Raw genomic sequence first — 17,404 nt, 5'->3', positions numbered from 1 at the left:
GTACACACCAGACATCCAAGACACCCGCACACGTCCACGCCTCTAATATTTCTCAGATAACGAAGTACGTGAGAGCAAAGGGTTCCCCCCAAAAAAAAAAAAGAAAAAGGAGGCGCCAAAGTAATTAGGAGACCCGCTCCGTGTACATCGAGTTAGCCGTGCCCTGGTGCCAGGGGACGTGCACATCTGCAGCACCAATCGAGAGTGAAGTAGCCGGATTTCGTCTCTCCCTCTCTCTGCCTCGGTGTGTATACATGTATGTGTGGATATCTTGGCCTGCTCATCTCCTGCTGTCCCCATTGTTCATGCACATAGACGTGGCACTTCCTCACCCTCTCTATTCCTATTTTTCTTCCATTCGCTTCTACGTCTCTCCTTTGCGTTCATCGCTCTTGCCCGCGTCTTGCACGCTCCTATGCATGTGACCGCCCTCTCACGTTACGTCATCATCTTCCTCTCGTTACTCACCCCGCCGCCAGCTCAAGACAGGCGTTGCGGTATTTTCCCTTTTCGTCGGTCTTGTCCGTCTGCCTCTCCTCCCTTGTGATCTGTGCGTGTGTGCTTGTCTTGCAGCGGGCACCTCCTGCACCTGCGCCCTCCCCCTCGAGTGACTGGCAGATTTTCCAAGCGCCAATTGGTTTGCCTGTTGAGTATTATGCCACGCCGCTTGTGTGTAGTGATGAGAAGAAGGCAAGTAGATGTCGTTGCACTCTACACCGATCCTTGCGGAGGCTCTACGTTGCCGCTGCTGGAAAACTACGCACTTCCTCTCCGAAATGGCAGCTTCATGGCGTACAGGTGTACCCCTCCCACCTCGCCTCTCCGGGCTTTAACGCATGAAGTAACAGCGCCGCGACTTGTGCATTTGCGAGCTGTGGCTCCCACGGTCATGCTCGTTCAGCGTTGCTTCCGGTCGTCATTTTCGTCGCAGCGCCACCCAAGTACTGCCTCGACTACTGCTGCGCACGACAAGGACAACACTGACGATTGGTCCAGTATTGAGGTTGAAGTTTTGATGCCGGAGCCGGAGCTGGCCGCCTCTGGCAACTCTAGGACAGTATTCACGACTGATGGCGCCGCGGTTGCTGGTCATTCTTCATGTGTCTCTCCAACGGGCAGCAGCAGATTGGCTACAACAATAGAGACGATTGACACAATCGACTCGTACGCCAAGGCGAAGGTGAGCAATTTTGTGCGACGCTTACTGCAGCCATCGGCCTCTGGTGCCAGTGGCGCTACCCCCTCCTCCTCTGTTGTCGACTTGGAGGTGCGGCAGGTGCAGGGATGCGGCAAGGCAGCGCAGTACCATGCTCGCTGGCGGCTGCCACTGCCGGTGGAGTTCGGTGAGCGCTACGGGGAAGGATTTGCACCGACAGCCAAGGAGGCTGAGGCAGTGGCTGCCATGCATGCCGAACGTGTCATCGATGCACTGGGCTTTCAGCTGTTTCAGCTTTCATCAAAGCAGCGCAAGCACGCGGAGGCAGCGCGGGCGGCAGGGCGGTGGGCTCCGATGCCCGCGGCCAACATCATCACCGCCGCGTCTTCGAGTGACGCGCCAATCACAGCTGCGGAAGTGGTACCACCACCTGACACCCCGTCGCCGCCGCCGCTGCAGCTGCTGGGATTGTCTGCGCAACAACGGCAGGAGAAGGAACTCCAAATCGATCGCGTTCATTTCTCCCCGGTGCAGCGCGGCGGCTTCGCTCCTCTCGCCTTCACGTTGGCATCCCCTCACTATTTTGACTCGAGCAGCCACGTGCGCATCGAGCGCTTCTTTCGAGTTCATCGAACTTCGTTAAAGGCGAACTTGCGTCTTGTATTGTTGAAAGGCTGCCGCAGTGGCGCCATGAAGGATGATGATGCCGACAAGGGTTCGAAGACGCGCCAGCGCTTGAGCATGCCGGAAGGCCTCTTCCTTGCACAGCTCATCCTTCCCTTGCCTGTACGCTTTGGCAAGCGTGTCGCCATGGGAAAAGCCCCTACTCGCAAAGAGGCCGTCTTGCTCGCCTGCATGCACGCGGAGCTCATCATCGACGCTGTGGGCTTCGCTCTTTACCCCGACAACCGTGAGAATCAGGCCGTCCACGCCGTAGAGTGCGCAAAGATGCAGCGCTGGTGCGCGCAACCGGGCGACTTCACATACAGGTATGCCGCTCCTTCCCCGCCGCCGATGGAGCTGGTGGAGGAGCTTCACCCGTCTACGGTTGCGGCAGCAACAGTGGTGACGCCGGGGCCTGGTAGAGCCGTAATCGAGGCGCCACTCTACTCGCGGGCGGCTGACGGAATGACCTACTCTCGCAGAGACGGAGGGGGCTCAGGTGCCTCTCCTTCACCAAGGAGCGCTGTTGGGGCTCGCGCCGGCACCGCGCCGCCCTCTGAGGAGTCCATATTGCTGCAGCATCAGCAAGCGATGTTGGCGGTGCGCTATTTTATAGACGAGCCGTCGCTGCGTGACTTTGAGTCAGCGCATTTGCTTCTGGAGCGCTACGTGGGCCAGTTTGTCTCGCAGCCCGCGCCGCACGCTGAAGACACTGCCTACACATCAGCAACCTCCCCAACCAACTTTCTTTTGGCCGAGCTCATGCTTGTAGAGGAATTAGGCCAGCGCGACCGACGCGTCTTTCGGGCCACCATCACGGTGCCGCTCTCCACACCAGGGGCAGCGTTGACTGCGGAACAGGATGTCGACGCCAGTTCACCGCTTCCCTACACACAGTCGTTCGTTGCCATTGGTGTGTCCTACACACATCGTCTTGCTGAGGTGGCTGCTGCCGTGCACGCACTGCGCACACTGGCGGCATTGAATCGCCTCTGTCTGGTACGCGGCAATGCTGCTATGGCGCAGGCGCTGGAATCCTTCGCGATGCGGGCACAGATCCCTCTCTACGACCCGGCGCAGCCCATGCTTGACCCGTCCCAGCTCCCGCCAGAGTCCCTGCCAGCACCGGTGCGGGCCATGGAGGGCTTTGTGGGCCGTATCGCAGCCTCGGGGCTGAATCTCAGAGAACGTAGGCACTTGTCCAAGGCTGTGGATGCAGAGAATGCGAGAGGCCGCTTTTCAGCTCGCATCGCGCTGCTATCCGAAGAAGCGGGAACGCTCGTGAACACACTCAACCGCGAAGATGACCTTTTGCGGGAGCTGCGTGCATGTCAAGAGCGGCTGCCCCGCATGCACTGGGACGCGGCGCCAGACGCTGATGGCCGCATTATCGTGTCACCTGACCAGGATGTTCACAAGAGCCGTATGTACAATCACACGCTCTCGTCCGTGCGCCAGCCTGATGTAATGGCAACCACTCGCTTACGCGACTACCTGGAGCGCCACGGCAAGTCGCCCGATATGGCGCTCTCTATCGTGCGCGCGTGCAGCAAGCGAGAAGGCTCAGAAGATGGCGCACTGTATGTTGCGAAGGTGGTGCTGCCCGTCACGCTGCGCCACCGTCCCAAAGCAAAGAGGAGGCCACCGTTGGTGGACGAGAGTCACACTGACGCGCTATCATCCATCTCTTCGCCGTCGTCAGAGCCGCAACCACCGATGCCGGAGTACATAGCGCAAGGTGAGGGCCCCACCCGCGACGATGCAGTTCTTCTGTGCGCAGCGCACGCAGAGATGCTGCTCGATGCAGCAGGCCAGCCGCTCTACGATCACCCGCTCCTGCAAAGAAAGCACGCCGACACGGCGCGAGCGCTCGGGCGCTGGGCACCGTTGGTACGCGGCGCAGCCTTGCCTCCAGAGTCACTCCGTCGCATACCGCCGCCGCTGCGCAAGGTTACGAGCGAAAGTGCAGTGTGGGCTCGCGTGCAAGAACAGCGGCGCACCTCGACATGTGAGGCGGTCACGACGGATTCCGCTGAGCATGAGGCTGGTATGCCGTCGATAGCCTCGTCTACGAGCAGTGCACACGCGGGTGCGACAGCGCCAGCCAGCGCTGCTGGTGTGGACGATGAAGCGCTGTGTGACATTGCTAGTCTCCAATTTGTCTACCACACAGACATTAGTCAAAGGGCGCTTCGCCAGGTAGCAGAGTATTTCGCGAACAACGGCTCCGACGTTTATCGGATGGTACGTCAGTACGCGGTACGACACCCAGAGCTTGGAACGATACATCGGGCCATTGTGGAGATGCCTTTGCCAGCGTCATACGGTCGGCGGTACGCCGTTGGCTGTGGTGCTACAAAGCGTCAGGCGCTTTTCCTCTGCTGCAAGCACGCCTTGCTCATTCTGGACGCCCTGCGCATCCCCGTCTTCAGCCAGTATGGTCGACAGCGAAGGTACGCACGGGCTGCGGCGGTCACGGGACGCGATGCACCCCTTTCCGGCAAAGCCCGCGGATCAAGTGACACGCCGTCTCCTCCAGGACTCTACTATCTCACAACGTGCGCCGCCGCAAAGGAAAAGCCTCCAGAGGTACCAAAACTCCCTACCTTCAGAGACCGTAGGGTCTTAACCTTGTGGAGCACCTTTGTGCAGCACTGTGCGTCGTACGTGACGCGCAGGCGTGAGACGCGGGTGATGGAGGCAGTCGGTGTGGCAGGAAGCCCAAGAGTGCCTCGCTCAAATCTCGTTGCGGAGGACGTCACGTCGGACGTTGCCGGTGACATGCCGAGTGACAAGTTTGCGCGGCGGCAACTAGGAGACCTGTGCCGCACTGCTAGACTGCCTGACCCCACAGACAACGCGCCGTCGCAGTCTCTGGCACTCTCTTTAAACGAACGGCGTTTCTTTACCTGCAAGGAGCTTGTCGGGACACCGTATACGATGCGTGGTGTCAGCGACGTGACGCCGGCAGACAGTCGCCACCGCGCCTTTGGGCACGGCATTCAGCTCCTTCTCCTTGTCGTGCGTCCAAACAGCGTCAGTACGCCGACGCCGCGCCGCAGCTGGTGGGACGGGCAGCAACGTACCTTGTGCATCATCGACCTCGTGAGGAATCAGATCACGCCACACGGCTGCCTGTGGGTGCTTCGGATGTGGGCCGCCATGCACTACCCGCCGCTGTATGTGCGCGTGATGCTGCGAAAGGTGGAGCTGCCCGCGGAGGGGCGAGGCAAAGTAGAGACGCATCCACACGAATCAGCTGCCGCAACGCTCCCACAGCTGGCGTCGAGTATGTCTGCGCCCGGCACGTCTTGCCTCCCTACTACCTATCAGGGTATCGCATCAATTGCGGAATTCCGTGATGGACGTGAACAAGTGTTGTATTACGCTGTCTGTGAAACTGCCGGTGCCACCATTACGACCCCTCCCGATTCCGTCCACAGAGCGCTTCGGCAGCTGCTCAGCGATGTCCAGCGAGTGCCGACGATGCAAACACTCTACCGCTTTCTGTCGAAGCAGCCGCAGCTGCACATCCCGTCTTTTCGCGTGCTAGCCGATCCCGAGGACGTCGTCCATCGGTTGCACGCGGAAGTGTGCCACTCTCAGAGCAGCGCACGGACCACCCATCCTGCGGAGCCGCTGCCGGTTGGACATGTTGCCGTTCTCTTGACTCTCCTGGCGCATAATGAGCGACCCACCGCTTACTTTTACACAACGTGGTGTGTAGAGATGCTACAGATGTGGGTGGGCGCCCTCAGCAGCGCCTATGGATGGGCTACCACGAAAGAGGGAGGGGCAGGCTGTGGTGAAACCCCGCACCACCCCCTTCCCTCGACACTGGAGTTAACCTTTGCGAGCTACGGCCTCGCCCGCGCGGCGCCGTCCTCAACGAAAGCACTGCCAACGCGAGCGATGAGATTCCGCACCGCTTCACCAGCGGTGCCCACGCCGCTCGCCGGCGCACTGGCGCTTCTTTGCCGGTGTCTTCCACAGCTTTCCGATGTGCCGATGAGCAAGGGAAACGGAAAGAATGTTGCAGCAGCGCAGGTGGTCCGAAACACGGCGAGCTCGGTAGAGCGAGACCGTGCGCTACCGCTGCAGTTGGCTCACCTGATCCTTATGGGGCTGTTGTTAGGATGCACCCCCTGGGCGGTGCGTGCGGCAGCGATTGTGGCGTGTGCGGAGCACTCATTGGAGTGGTATGACAAACATCAACTCTTGTCTGCCGGTGCCGCTGGCAGCGACACCTCCGCAGAGACGCCGCCACTGTCAATCTCAAGCTTGGTGCCATACGTCAGCGTGGACGTGACAGACGCGGTGTTGGCTTCGCTGGACACGACAGTTCCCCCTTTGCCGCAGGTGGTGCTCCGCTACGCCTCGGAGGTGGAGGAACGACTCGAGGCCCTGTGGGTGGAAGCCTCCGCCACAGCAGCTGCAGGGGAGACGTCACCTTTGCCGTGGTTGCAACCGCCAGAGGAGTGGTGCGCGTGTCTCGGCAAAGCAGACGCGAAGAAGCGACTTTCTTCACCAGAAACCGGCGTCCTCACATTAGCAGAGCGTCGCATTTTGCGCCCACTGCTGCAGTGTGCAGTTGCCACCTCAGCCGCCCCTCACGCGGTGTGGGTGCGTGCCGTTCGCCCGGGGAGGGAAGGCGACGGAGACGAGGTTGGCCATGACGGTACCGGCGGATCCTGGGACGAGACGGAGGCACCGGTGGCGCGCCTCATTTTCCAACACAGACACGCTGCCCGCTACGCAGCCGTGCACGTGAGTACTCGCGACCTCACACAGGTGGAGACAATTGAATCGGCCAAGGACATCTCCGAGATGGCGACGTGCTTTACCGTCTTTGGCTGCGCTGTGTACCCTACCGAGTCGCTGATGGCCTCGACACTGGAACAGGAACTGGCGTCTACGTTGTCACATCTCTCGCACGCCGCAGGGGATATGGAGGAGGAAACACGCGCGAACGACGACGACGCGGATGACGCCGCCTATGCTGCAAATGAAGATGAAGGAGACGAAGACGAGGTTGGGAAGTTCGATGACGCCGACGATGACGACGATGTCGACGTTGGCCAGTTCACGCGCGTCTTCGGGACGTGCGTCTCGCCGCTGGCCGCGGCGCTCGTCGCGGCGGCACCGACAAGGTCTGCGTCGCTGCAGTCGCATCACTCCACATCTGCTACGCCAGACGACGTGGTCGCTGGCGGTGCGCTGCGTGCGGTTGGCGAACACCTGCCCATGTTGATGACAGCGTTTCAAGAAACAGTGCCGCTTCTCGTGCACCGCCACGGCTCTGTACAGCTGTTGTCAAGCCTTTCTGCACAGCTGCGCTCACGCGTGGAGACGACGACCCCGTTCACACCGGAGGAACGGCGCGCCATCTCTCAGCTTTTCACTTTGACTGTGCAGAGTGCCGCTGATGGGGAGAGTCGTTGTGATGAAGCGATGTAGTGGCAGGGTAGGTGAGGGACAACTGGGAGACACTTTCTAGCTTGAGAGGAGCAGTGTAGAGAGCTCTGCTGTCATCTTTCCCCTTCGAGCACGATGTTGCGCCTTCTTCATTTAACCCGCAGGCACGCAGGCGTGCGCGCGCGCACTGAGGCGTCAATGTGCAGTATCCGAGCCAGCCACTTCGCCCCCATTTTTTCCACTGCCCTGACGCAATCCCTCCCTTCTCGCACAGCCGTATAAAGTGGAAAAAAGGGACAACAAAAGGGGGGGGGGCAAATGACACTCGACGCTGGAAAAGAAAATGGGGATGGTGCTTTCACCCCTTTCAGGGGTTTGACTGCACTTCCAGCGAAAGCAATGACTTGAAACTTCGTATAACTTTCCCTCTCCCCCAGACTCGCTCTCTTTGCCTTGTGTGGGTGCCATCGGCAGCGATACCTCCGCGGCGCCGCCGCCCCCTCCCTCCCCCCGGCGCTGCTTGATGCGTAGCTTTGTCGTGTGCGCCACTGAACCCCTCAGGCAACCCAAGAGATGCCGGTGAGATGGGTGGCGTGAGGACCCAGAGAGATCTGTACACCTACATGCATGCCAGGGAGGAGGGGATACCACGGCAGGATACGACACACGTGTGTACGCGTTGGTTGAACAAAGTGTAAGTCTCCACTTCATCTTTCTTTGCGAGCCACATCCGTACATTTGTTCTCGTCGTTCTCTCTTCACTTTTGCATCCACTAACACCTGGGCCTGCGCCGTGCGGTTTGTTGTGTCACCAATGCTCATCTGCCCACCGCTCACAAGTCAGTTGTGGCACCTGTCGCGTCAAGAGAGCATTTTCTTGGCAGAAAATACGCACGCGCTCGTCCTTCCTTCCTCCCTAGTTCCTCCCTCTCCTTCCTCTTAGTCAGTAAAGCGGAATGCGTGTCCCACAGCGAACAAGTTGGGAGATACAAGGGAGCACGAGGAGGCAACGCCAAGAGAAGTGACTGCGGCACGCTGCCCACTTTCTGCAATGACACTGGGTTTCGTGGTGCCTAGTGCTGGACCACGGCGCAGATCAGCTGAGTCGGATACTCGTTGAAGCCGACTTTACCGAAGTAATGGCCCTTCACACAGGCTGCCCCCCCCCCCCTTGACGGCAACGTTACTCTGCATGGCAAAGCGCTATCTTCGCCAAGCGTCAGCAGTACGATGACGCAGGCAAGCAGCACATGTGGCGGTTGTGGCAGCAGCGCAAGTACTGCCATCACCAGCACCCAGTCTCTTATAAAGAGGTGAGCTTTCTTAGTAGGAACGCAAGGGGAGGAGCGGAGCGTGTAGGCAGCACTGGGACCTCTACACTCCCACTGACATGTGGTGCAATCTTGTGCAAGACTGGTTGTTCTAGACTACCTCAGAGGTGCTGCCCGCATACAAGGTGAAGGACATGCAGCTACGCGACGGTGTGCGGGCTGCTATGGGAGACCGACTGATCCTCTTCAGGGAACTCCTGCAGCGACTCGCTGAGCTCGGGTGGCAGCTGGCACTCTTGGAGAGCCACGTGCTCGAGAATGAGCTCCTGAAGATCACCTCCGTGGCGATAGACGAAGCGGTGAATGAGGAGAAAGATGGCAGCGCGCTGTCTTCCTGATGACGAGGTACTGACTCTCTTACTGCGCGCCTTGGCGCGTTTGTCTCTCTGTGAATATGTGTGCCTGTGTGACCGTTGCCGTTATTTGCGTTCCTTCCTGCTGCACGAGCCGCACTCCCTCACCTTCGGCGTTGCTGACAACAAAAGCGCGAGATACCAAACACAAAAAGACCAGAAGGCGATGGTGGTACTGTCTTACTCCACAGTCGCCAGGCATCACGCCTCCACCCCTCTCCTCTCCATGATGATTTGGTTCTCTGCAGGCATTTGCACACTGCTTTGATAAGCCAGTTGTTCGGCACGATTTCACGCCTGCCTCGTTTGCATTCGTGGAAGACCGATGCCTTGCCTCCACGCACTGCACTCCCTTTCTACTTCTTCTCGGCACGTCATTGCGCCCTTCACTGTTGTTCTCACCCTCACACCTCCGCCACCTTTGTCGGTGATGGCACTCTTGCCTTCGACCCCTCTCTCTCTCGTATCTGCATCTCACCTGCTTTCCCTCTGCATGCCGTTGTGCCATTCCTCTCTTATGTGGACGGAATCACCGCTCCACACCTATGCGCACAGCCCCTCCCCCCACCCCCTCCCAAAACGACAGCAGGACTCGCTGGGGATATCATTGTGCATTCGCCCTCTTACCCTCGCCCTTCCTTTTCCCTCCACAACGATCGAACAGAGATCAAACTGCCCTGTGTGCACGCCTGAGCACTCCTGGCGTTGTCCGTCTACCTTAAGGGTCCAACTGTTTGCGCCTCTGCGCGTGCGTGCCTGCACACCCGGTCACGGTACGTGAGAGTATCCATTGAGGCGGTGACTGGGGTAGGTGTAGGTGTGTGCGTGTGTGATATCCTTTTACTTTTGAGTCATTCACCCCCCGGCCTTAGTTTTAGAAGGGCGCACGTGCCCTTCCCCATACCACGACCTCACGTACTTGCCTTCAGGCGCCTCTCCACAAGCGCGCACAGCAGCAGGCATACCACTTACTTCTACACCTCAGCGCGTGCTGACCTGAGAGACGGCAGTGCGTGCCCGCACATACACACCAGCGCCTCCTTGCATCTCTCCTCCTCTCTTTTTTTTGTCTTCTGTGTTTCTCTGCTCCGCTGCTCGTGCGACCTACCAAAAACCCTTGTCTTTCGCTCTCTGTGTGGTACTGACTTGAGCCACCTCTTTCGATCGTTTGCATCCACACACTCACAAGAAGAGAGTCTTGCGCAGCCCTCTACATATCGCTGAGGCACACGAACCATGGCGCTTGGACTCGGTCGCACTATCAGCAACCCCGCCTTTCTGTTTTTCCAAATACTTCATGCTGTGAGCTTGTTCTTTGTCATGCTTGGTCTGACGCGGGTGTTGCTCGGGGTGGCGGAGCTGTCGATGGGCACTGCCGCCGTCGCAGAGAGGACTACACCACAAATGGGTCCACCTGCACTGTCGCTGGTCATGCCCGACAGACCCTACGCTACGCCCGCACGGTCAGGATGGCAAGGACTTCACCGAGCCCGCGGGCTCGGTGAAATTGTATACCAGCGTGCGAATGTGCTTGACCTTTCCCTGGCCGTCACTCCTTCTTCCACAACGACAACAACAGTGTCTCCCCCAGCACCACCGGCGGCGTCACTATCATTTTTAGAGCAGCTCAGCTACTGCTTTCACGTGCCTCTAGCCTCCCTGTTCCTGAGCCCTGTGGACGTGTCTGCTGGAACAGAAGCGCAGGCGCTGGATGAGAGGCTTCGCCGCGACGCCGCTACACCTGGTGTAGTGGAAAAGAATCCTGCGCTTGCTGACGTCGACGCTTCTATCGCCGGCCGGCTGCGCGATGGTAGTGAGCGCCGCTTTTACCTACAACACATGTTCGCGGCCTTCCTGTGTTCCTACCCTCTTGCAACGCTCCTGCAACGTCGCAAGCTCGTGCTCGACTTCGTGGTGACGATCTATCTCACTTATTGGCTGCTGGCGGACATTGTCCTCCGCCGTTTCTTTGGAGGTGGCCTACATTGGTGGGCAGCGTGCGCGCTGGGGATGGCTGTGATGTACGGTGCAACCTACGCTCTCTGCCGCCGCAAAGAGCTGCAGGAGGTTCGCTTATCTGGTGGCGGTACCACGAGCCCCGTTCCAGGTGTACCGCCGACCACAACGATGTGGCTTAAGGACCACCGCGGCATCGATGACATGATCGGCGAGGAGATGCGCGTCATCGCCCGAGAAACGCAGCGGCAGAACGGCAGCAGCGGTGCTGACGCTCATGTCAGGAGTAATAGTTACGACTTTCTCAACCGCCTTCGTGCTCCTGGGGTCGCGCAGTGCTCAAATGGCGCCAAGGCTGTTGCTCTCGACGTGAACCATGGCTCAGAAGAGGCGCTGCACAAGCCCAAGACGGTGTAGCAGCGTGGCCCCTTCTTGTTGTTGGGCTGTTTTTCTTTTGCTCGCGCCCACCTTTGCGCCTGTGCGTGTGGTGGCGGTTGCTCCTCATTCGCTCTCTCATCTACTAACCTGTGCATCGTGATGAAGCTTCTTCCTCCTCATTCGTGCAAACGATAGGCGTATTTCGGGCTTTTGATTGCCCTCGGCTGCTCGAGTTTGTGCCGCTCTTTTTCTCTAAATATCCGGCGCTTCTTTTTTCGTGCGTGTGTGTGTGTGTGTGCATCATTGCCCTACTGCGTGTGTGTGCGCACTGTTCGGTGTGCGGTGCAGTGCGCTCTGAGCCGGCGCATTACAACGAAGCTCCTTCCCGCTCTTCTTAGCCGAGGGGCAGACGTGGCGCAGGTGACCTGCCCTGTGGATCCCAAGCACTGTTTGGAGGTGGGTGGGTGGGGGACCATTTGTGCGAGTATGCGATGATGAGGGAGTCCACGACGTCACGTGGTTCGCTAAGAAGAGGCACACGCCTGGCAGCTTTATTTCTCTAGGCACCTCAGCCTCTTTCTCTCCCAGTGTGCGCTTGTGTACGAGCATGCAGGCACTCGGAGTGAGGCTTTCCAGGGAACGTTTCGCCCTAGCGCGCCATTCCCACTTGTATCTTCTCCTCTTCCTTCTCTCCACCTTCGTCTCTTTCGGATCGCAACGGCGTACCCCCGCACGCACATCCGCACACACTACCCTTAATACCGACTTCGCAGTGTTCCCTGCTCCATTCCACCCACGCACACTCACAAACCTCTGCTTCTCTTCTCCTTCCCTCCCGTCATCCATCCGCCACCTCAAATTCTGGAGCTGTACTGGATTGTGCACCGTGGCCTTCTCTTTTTCATTTTTGGTAGCTATTTTGCTCGCGCACGTGTGCTCTTTCATGTGCACACCCACATCGTCTCGCCTCAAGCTCTTCACCACCCCCCACGCTGAGCCTTCTCAGTCTTTGTTTCGTTGTTTGTGTGTGTGTGTGTGTGTGTGTGTGTGCGTGTCTTGTTCCGACCTTTCCCTCGCCTTCTTCAACTTCCCCTTTCACCTCTCGCTGCCTCTTGATCTCTGGGCCTTAGATTGCACTCCAGCCTTTTAACACCGCTTGCTGAGCCTCATAGGCGTCCACACGAGCGCGCAGCTGCACTCCCACGAGGCATCTTTTAAGCGACACGCACGTGTCGCTCATCGTGTGGTGAAACGAGAAGTAGTGCAGCATATCGACTAAATAAATCAAGAGCAGGAGAAAGGGACGAAGGTACTTGAGACACCAGCGCCGCCATCGCTGATATCCTCAGTCGTGGCAAGACTTCGAGAGAGGAAGAGGGAGCCATTGGAGAAGGAAAGAACAGAACCCCTCCTCCCCCCCCCCTGGAAGGCAGCGTAGCCCCACAAGAGAACGAGCTGACGAAGAAAAGAGAAGGAGTCGCTCACCGACCGGCTTGTATTGCCTGCACATATGCTTGGGACGCATAAATAGAAGAGCATAACAAGCGACACAGGTGAACGCCTTTTTCGGGGACATTTTCCTCTGCAACAATGCCCATTTCCACCCAAGGTGTGCACTCCCGCTGGGGCAGCGGCGGTGATGCGTGGCGTCCGCTACTACTGCTCCCCATACTGGTGGTGCTGCACCTGTTCGCTGTGGCCGCAACCCCTGCAAACGCCTTTTATGTGCCTGGTGCAGCGGAGACGTCGTACAAAGCGGGCGATGCCGTCAAATTCATGGCGAATACACTGCGCTCCTCGTCGGAGATGTTTCCAATCGACTACGCAAAGATGCCCTTCTGTCAACCAGCAATGTTAGAGTTCAAGGAGGAGTCCATTGGCGAGATTATTTGGGGTGACCGCATGCTCAACTCCCTGTACGCCGTCAAGATGCTGGAGGACGTGAAGTGCATGCCTCTCCCCGATTGCAACGTTGTCGCCAACAACGAGAGGATTCACAGCAAGGAAGCAAAAACCCTCTCAAATATGATCAATAAGTGGTACCGTGTGTACATGAACATCGACAACTTGCCGGTTTTCTCCACCGACCCGGAGAGGACGCAGATGAGCAAGTGCGCCCAGAAGCTCGGCAAAGACGTTAGGATCTACGCACAGCGGGGGTTTCCGCTTGGACTCCCTGCCAAATGCACGAGTGCGAGAGCCACACTGCTGAACAACCACCTTGATTTCACAATTCACTACAACACCGACAGCAAGACGACCGCTACAACGCCGGAGATGGAACGGAAGTATATCGTGGTCTTCATCGAGGTCAAGGCAAGAAGCATTGCTTGGAACGCATCTGAAGAGTGCAGCAAAGAGATGGACATCGATCCGGAGGTTCTCGAGTCAACGCGCAGCCTCCATATGAGGGATGTGATCTTCAACAAGACGATGGTGTACTGGACGTACAGTGTCAAGTGGAAAGAGAATTCGAAGGTCAAATGGGCGACGCGGTGGGACTTCTATCTCACCGCCGCCGCCGCTGCCGCCCCCGCTGGCCACATCCTCTTCATCATCCTCTCGCTTATGGTGGTGCTGTTCATCGGTAGTGCCGTGGTGGGGGCACTACTACGAGCGCTGCATAAAGACTTTAACCGCTACAACTCCGAAGACCCGGATGACCTGCAGGAGGAGATGGGGTGGAAGCTGATCCACGCCGACGTGTTCCGTCCGCCACCTCAGGCGAACTGGCTTGCCATCTTTGTCGCCAACGGTTTGCAAATACTCACGACGGTTGCGGTAGTGCTCATTATTGCGCTTATGGGCTTTCTTTCACCCTCTCGGCGCGGCGCGCTCCTCACGACGCTCTTGCTGACCGCCGTCTTCACGTCGCTCATTAGCGGCTACGTCTGTGGGGTGCTGCTGCAATACCTCAACTGCCGTGCTTGGAAGCACATTTTTACCTGCAGCCTCACGCTGCCGGGTGCGATGCTGCTTATGTACTTCCTCATCCTCATTATCAACAAGTCGCACGGCGCCACTACTGCCATCCCGTTTTCGACGCTACTAGAGGTGCTGGCGCTCTTCATTGCGGTGAGCTTGCCACTGACGGTGCTGGGAGGCTCCCTGGCCTTCCGCGAGCAGCCCCTCACGAACCCGACCCGGGTCGGCCGTCTCGCTCGCGAGATTCCGGCACAGAGCTTGATCAACCAGCCCATTTTCACGTACGTCTTCTGGCCAACTGTACCGCTTATCGTCGCGGTGATCGAGCTGTACTATATCATGCAGGACTTGTGGGAAGGCCAGATCTACTACTCCTTCGGCTTCCTCGCTGTGACAGCGAGCATTTGGGTTCTCGTCTGCGCTCTCGTCACCGTATCGTGCCTGTACTACGTTCTGTGCTACGAGAACCATCGCTGGTGGTGGATTGCGTACCTCGCGCCCGGCGGTGCCGGTGTGCATATGTTCTGCATGTCAGCCATCTTTTTTGCCTCTCATGTTTCTGTGAGCAGCTTCGCCTCTGCGGTGCTCTACTTTGCCTACATGGGGATGGTGTCGTACATGTATGGAATGGCGGCTGGCGCGGTCGGTGTGATTTGCTCGATTGTGTTCGTGCGCAAGATCTACAGCAGCATCAAGATTGACTAGGGTGGATGGTCTGTATTCACCATGTTTCTGGAGAGAGAGAGCGAAGAGGAGGAGAAAGGAGAGGGTGTAAGGTCGCGACGCTCGTTTCCCCTCTTTCTTTAGCTGCCTCGCTCTAGTCAACCTCCTCTTCACTTCTCCGTCTCTCTCTCCCTTCTGTATTGGCTCTGTCCAACCTCTGTGCCTGCGTCGTACACACTCCTTTTGTTTTGGGGTTTATTGCTCGCTTTCTGCATGTGTGTGATGTGTGGATGTGTGTGTGTGTGTGTGTGTGTGTGCTGGCGTAAAGCGTAGAGGGACGGGAATGCGATGCTTTGAACTCCATTTAAACACCGTGCCCAGCTGTACTCTGCATTCTTCCAGTTTCGCACATGTATACATGTGCATAGACCCACACGCGTCTCTGTGTGCGTTCTGTCTGACGCTGTCATGACCCCAGGTCACACGTTGTAGCTTTTTTTTCCTTCCTCGTGCTAACACAGTGCTCTTCTCTTACTTTGCAGTCAATCTCCCCCCCCCCTCCATCCGGATGCCGGTGCTAGCTTAGTTCACCGCGCGTCTTCTCTTTCCCGCCGCTCTGCCTATATCAGCCTCTCTCTCACTACGTTAAGCGTTAGGGTACTTCAGCAGCGGAGGCCATTGAGGAAGTGGCAGAGAAGCCTGCGCTCAGCACCTATTCCAACCCTCTAGCAGCAAAGAAGTGAAAGGAGGAATGCGATCCAGTAGAGCATAACAGACATGTAATGCGAAGCGCACTACCCAACAGGCAGACCGCTCTCTCTACATCGGTAGTCGAGATTTTCTTACAGAAAATACGAAGACTTTGCAATGCGGATATCCCGTGTGCGCCAACCCCCCCTTTGTTGCACTTGTCCCCCACTGTTTTGACCTGTTGTGTGTGCGCAGAGTGCGTCCGGTGGGGATACACAGACACCAGGGGGGGGGGCGTGGCAGGCGAAGAGGTGTACCGGGGATGGAGTCGAGTGAGGAATGCTGAGGAAAAGGAGAAGCACCGAAAAGAAAAAAGAAGGCGACACCCAACAGCAGGGCCAGGGGGCAGGCGAGGTGTGATGCGGATGGTACAACCTTAAAGTACTACGCTGCGTCTCTCCGCTGTACCCTTTCTGCCACAAGCCTCGCCTTTCCTTCACCCCTATTCTTCCTCATGAATATGGAAGGTTTACGGAGACGCAGCACGGGCCCTCTTCTTGTTCACTTTTCTCATGAAACGACACGCCCTTGTGCACAAGGCTGTGCATATGTGTGTGTCTGCGCTGATGACCTCTTCTTCCTTCCACACTCCACACGCTTCCTCTTTTGCTGTCTCTCCTTGTTTTCCGTCTCTCGTGCGATCCCGACGCGCGCACATCAGTTGCACAACCGCCCCTTCACCGAGTCACCACCCGCATTTCATCTTTGCTCTCGCCCCACTCTTCGGGTGCCCGTGTGCGCGCATCTCGCTTCTCCCTTCTGGGTGTACGTCTGTCTGCACGTATGCACACATGTGTGTTCATACTGCTTTCTATTTTCTTCAGAACCTCCCCCCCTTTCCCTCTCGAACGGTGCTCTTCCACTGAAGCCTCTCTTGGACCTCCCCCTCCTCCTTTCCGCCCATTTTCATTAGGTACGTTATCCAGCCATTGCACGTAGGGTGTGTGTGTGTGTGTGTACTCACTATTTCTAGACACCTTTCTTTCTTTCTCTCTCTGCGTTGCACTACCGCAGACGTGGCGCTTATCAGGGATCACTGTGGGGCTGTCGAAGGTGTGGTGCGCACACACACACGCTGAGATATTCTTTCGTTCTCTTCGGACCATCTTTTCTATCACAATTGCTGTTTTTGTTTTCTCCACTCTCTTGTGTGTGTGTGCGTGTGCGGGTGCGTGTGTTGAGCGTGTCGACCCCACCCACGCACCCACGTACTCTCTTTTGCATGCAGGCATCGCTGTGGCTCGGTCCCCCTCCTCCTCTTCCCTCTTCAGCCCCTTCCTCCCCTGCTCTTGGCTCACCTTCGTGCGTTGTGCCCTCCGCTGCTTCTTGTCCTCCTGCGAGTGCGCCTTTGCGCCCTTCTTTTATTTTTTTCTTGGTCTGTTGTCCGACTCGTCGTTGCTTCCCCATCCCTTCCCTCCCCCCTCTTCCACGCTTCCCTCACTCTCCATCCTCTTCCTTACTGGCCCCTCGGTGTGCAGCCCCCCTCTCCCACCTGCGTGTGTGTGTGTGTCTGTCCATCTGTCTCTGTGCTTGTGTGCCTTACCGTGCTGTCTTCTGTCTCCCTTTTCTTTCGCTTGTGTGTGTGTGTGTGTGTGTCTGTCGGCCTGTGTTCTCGGGAGCATCCTCTCTCTTTTTTGTTTCGTTTTCTTCTCCTGCGGTGGCGTGCGTGTGTCTCTTCGTTGGCCCTTCCTGGCGTCCCTCTCGACCGCCCCACCCCACCCCACCCCTATCCCGCTCCGTCCCGTCAGTTCTTCCCTTTCCACCCCCCCCCTGCCCCTCTCTGCGACTTTTTTCTGTGCCTTTTGCTTATATAT

General features: G+C 57.8%; 3 protein-coding genes across 3 annotated transcripts; all 3 read left to right on the top strand.

Annotated features, from left to right (window-relative positions):
- Nucleotides 1–655: 655 nt before the first annotated feature.
- LBRM_29_1730 (conserved hypothetical protein) lies at nucleotides 656–7,276 on the top strand (the record flags this gene model as incomplete). The annotated part of the gene is made up of 1 exon (XM_001566467.2): nucleotides 656–7,276. One exon carries the CDS (start codon nucleotides 656–658, stop codon nucleotides 7,274–7,276), a length of 6,621 nt encoding a protein of 2,206 aa, XP_001566517.2.
- Nucleotides 7,277–10,154: 2,878 nt separating this feature from the next.
- LBRM_29_1720 (conserved hypothetical protein) lies at nucleotides 10,155–11,291 on the top strand (the record flags this gene model as incomplete). Its single annotated transcript, XM_001566466.2, has 1 exon — nucleotides 10,155–11,291. The coding sequence occupies one exon, from the start codon at nucleotides 10,155–10,157 to the stop codon at nucleotides 11,289–11,291; it is 1,137 nt and encodes a 378-aa protein (XP_001566516.1).
- Nucleotides 11,292–12,842: 1,551 nt separating this feature from the next.
- On the top strand, nucleotides 12,843–14,882 carry LBRM_29_1710 (conserved hypothetical protein; the record flags this gene model as incomplete). Its single annotated transcript, XM_001566465.2, has 1 exon — nucleotides 12,843–14,882. One exon carries the CDS (start codon nucleotides 12,843–12,845, stop codon nucleotides 14,880–14,882), a length of 2,040 nt encoding a protein of 679 aa, XP_001566515.2.
- Between the last annotated feature and the right edge of the window lie 2,522 nt (nucleotides 14,883–17,404).

The sequence above is a fragment of the Leishmania braziliensis genome, chromosome 29 (assembly GCF_000002845.2).
Source record: "Leishmania braziliensis MHOM/BR/75/M2904 complete genome, chromosome 29".
NCBI classification, from domain to species: domain Eukaryota; phylum Euglenozoa; class Kinetoplastea; order Trypanosomatida; family Trypanosomatidae; genus Leishmania; species Leishmania braziliensis.
The sequence above is the reverse complement of the archived record's forward strand: the minus strand, read 5'-3'. Positions and strand labels throughout refer to the sequence as shown.